A 3,065-nucleotide genomic window follows, 5' to 3' on the forward strand; every position below is an offset into this window, starting at 1 on the left:
CTAGCTATTATTGTATTATATTAATTGCGTAAGGACTTTTTCATTCCTCTCGAATACTACTCATGAGTTACTGCAGTCATTGTTGAAATGTCTGACATTTGGTTTACCGTTTCTGTATTGTCGTTCGGAGGTCCCGTTTCTCATCTATCTCTCACCTCATAGCCTGAAGGTTACCTTGCTGGAAGTGAAGTGGAAACAAATTGCTTTAAAATTCGGCGGTAAGCTGGTTCCTCTGTCTCGCATACAGAAAACACTGTCAGCACCGGGACCAGGCTGCCTTTCTCATCCCATTGTACCTACCTCCACCGTGGTCGTTTTCACGTTCGATCCGCATCGTAATTTTGTCATGACGGTTGTTTCAAAGGAACAGAAGTTCTTAAAACCCATCGTGTCATAGTTACCGTCAGTAGATTTGTTTTCGCGGTTTTCTGCAAATCCTTTGTCGCGATAGTATGACCTCTATTCCATACTGCTCTGATCTCGAAATTGGTAGCACAGTCACTTCTCTGAAATAATGGCAACTCCGTGATCAACGGTTACCGTCTGTACTAAACTCCAGTGCTTACGAAAATTGCGCGGCCTTTCAGATATATAGAGTACTCTCGCCGCCTCAAGCGGCTACCATACCCCATAATACAGACGTCGAAGGCTCAAATGTAAAAAAACACTTTTCAGCTGGACTATAAAATTGTGTACAAAAAACATCCTAATTTATTTGTCATCGCGTTGTAACGTTGTTATATGCAGTTGTGTAATTAAATTGGAACATCGAAAAGAGAAATTGTGAATTTTGTTTGCGAATGCTGTGATTTCTCTGCGAGTAAAACATTTACATGACAAACAGATTTGGCATTTGTAGACTATGCCTCGAACTATGCGCTTTGAGAATCTTTTAAATAACTATAGTGTTTAAGAAAATCAAAAGGTGCAATAAACAAACTTTCATGTGGAATTCCTGTGTCTTTGCTTTGAGTACCAAGCGTCAAGATACACATGACATAAATACCCTCATATTTTCCCGTGCACATAATTAAGAACAGGGGATGCATGAAACACAAAGCAGGTGCGGCTGATCGGGTCGAAAGGTTGGCTTGTTAGGGTTGTTTGTGGGTTTCTGACGTACAGGGGAATCCCGCAACGAACTGCGTACATAACAAGCAACTCCTTAGGGCTGACCGGCTCACCCGCTCACCCTTTCGTCCCCGTCAAAAAACCGTGTCGGGCACGATTAATTTTGTGCTGAGGAATAGACTCGTTCTGTCACTGGAATTATCGCCCTTATTGTGGTGTCATCATCTAGAAAGTATGCCTGTCATTTACGATACTACCAACCTCAGCCCAGCCCAAGCACGCGCTCATAACGCCTGACTGGTAGGCAACATCCTGCCTACAGTGCATGCATGTACTGCGGGGTGGCCTACCCTGAGTCTCGCAGGCGCTGGGGTCCCACTGTCTCCTGTGCCGACTGAATATGAGGAAAATGGCCGGCTGTTCTCAGTCAAACTCTCTTCGGTGTCTGTGTCGTCCAACTTAACCGCGCTGGTAAACCAGGACTTTAGTGGCATTGACTCAAAATGCTCGAAAAAAGTCATTTTACGGTCAACGGACATCATTGATAGGAAACAAGAGGTAAATAGATGAATACCTATAAAATACTCGTTATCACGTGGTTATCAAAGTTACCAGGTGATAAGATAAGAAGATCATTTTGACGTCAACGCCTGATAATTTTTGAGCCTTGGTTCATTGACCATTCGTGACGTTCGTGACTATTCGCCCGAAATATAAAGTTCTCGAAAAATAATCATTTTGACATAACTTGTCATCATTCTGACAATTATATGTTTTTTATCGTCGAAAATGACGTTGTAGTGAAAAATAGCAGGCAATAATTTCTTTTCTGTTCTGGGCTCACGGTAGGCTATTATGAAGGTCCCGTGGTGAATTGACGGGTTTGAAGTCCATTTGAAATTTCCAGGCCAGAGAAAAATTTCAGATCGATGGAGATCCGAACCACCGACCTCTCACGCTTTGGATGGGCGCGCTAACGTCTGAGCCATAGAAGCAAGATGAGTGTTGTCGTTTCAGGGGACGATCCATTCTACACTGTCGCTGACTGCTACAAGGCTTTAAGTGTGAAGAAATATTTTTATTTTGTTCACACAAATATGGCAAACTTTTTTTGGGGTTCCTGTAGTGAGAGGTCAGACGGGACTTGGTCGCCGGGAGAGCGGCACTATCGTGGACATTCAGCCGGGGGGTAGGCCACCCATTCGACACCATTCGTGGGTCGCTTGTTCAGACCGGAAAAATTCTCATTCTTCGCGATATTCTCCCGTAGGCCGCACCGGCTGCAGCATTGGCTACAGTCAACTGTCACTGCCAGCAGTCAGCAAAAACACTGTGTTCTGACTACGTTCTGACGTTGTCTACTTTGCCTGATTTCTGTATTTAAATTTACTCATTTCTTTGTCTGTTTGCTCTTGTGAGCACCTTATAACTAGAAATCAAAATGCGTTGGTTCGAAGGAGATATTGTTCAAGCAGTAACTCAGTCACGAGCACGAAATGCAGTGTTTGTTGTGTTTGTTGAGGGTGAGTTTCATCATAGTAAATTCATTTTGAAACACAAACTTTGTAAGATGTTAATACATCATTTTTTTTTTTAATTTACTCCATTATTATACCTTGTTAAGATTACTAGTCCCATTTTTACTAGGCCCAACTTTGAAAGAAATAAACTTTATCTAATGGTGCGTTCATTTGCTTCACATTCAGTTGATGAGTTTGACATATATTTGCCAAGTCACTTATCAAAATCTCATTGTAACTTTTCCAATGTAGTGACCTATATGATGTCTCTTAGTAAATGATAAGAGTACATCTTTACATGTCTGTAGTAATCCTTTCCTCCAATTTTTAGGTGAAAACGAGACTTCAGAAAAGATATCAGAGGCAATTAATGATGTTGCTGTATCTACAAAGTTAGAAGGATCAAATTTTGTATCAATCCACTTCAAGAGTGGATCACAGACCTTCAATCAATTTTCACAAATCTGTATCCTT

General features: G+C 41.7%; 1 protein-coding gene across 2 annotated transcripts in view; it reads left to right on the plus strand.

Moving 5' to 3' along the window:
• The first annotated feature begins 2,368 nt into the window (after positions 1 to 2,368).
• The window catches only part of LOC113206053 (UBX domain-containing protein 4), a 19,022-nt gene continuing 18,325 nt past the window's right edge, over positions 2,369 to 3,065 (plus strand). The window contains exons 1-2 of one of the 2 annotated variants that reach the window (XM_026421957.2): positions 2,369 to 2,594; positions 2,923 to 3,057. In XM_026421957.2, the coding sequence (XP_026277742.1) occupies positions 2,513 to 2,594; positions 2,923 to 3,057 (217 nt within the window). In that variant the 5' untranslated portion in view covers positions 2,369 to 2,512. The remainder of the gene's footprint in view (positions 2,595 to 2,922; positions 3,058 to 3,065) is intronic. The other variant, XM_026421950.2, reaches the window with a different exon arrangement.

Source organism: Frankliniella occidentalis, unplaced genomic scaffold (genome assembly GCF_000697945.3).
Source record: "Frankliniella occidentalis isolate FOCC.00 unplaced genomic scaffold, Focc_3.1 Scaffold16, whole genome shotgun sequence".
NCBI lineage: Eukaryota > Metazoa > Arthropoda > Insecta > Thysanoptera > Thripidae > Frankliniella > Frankliniella occidentalis.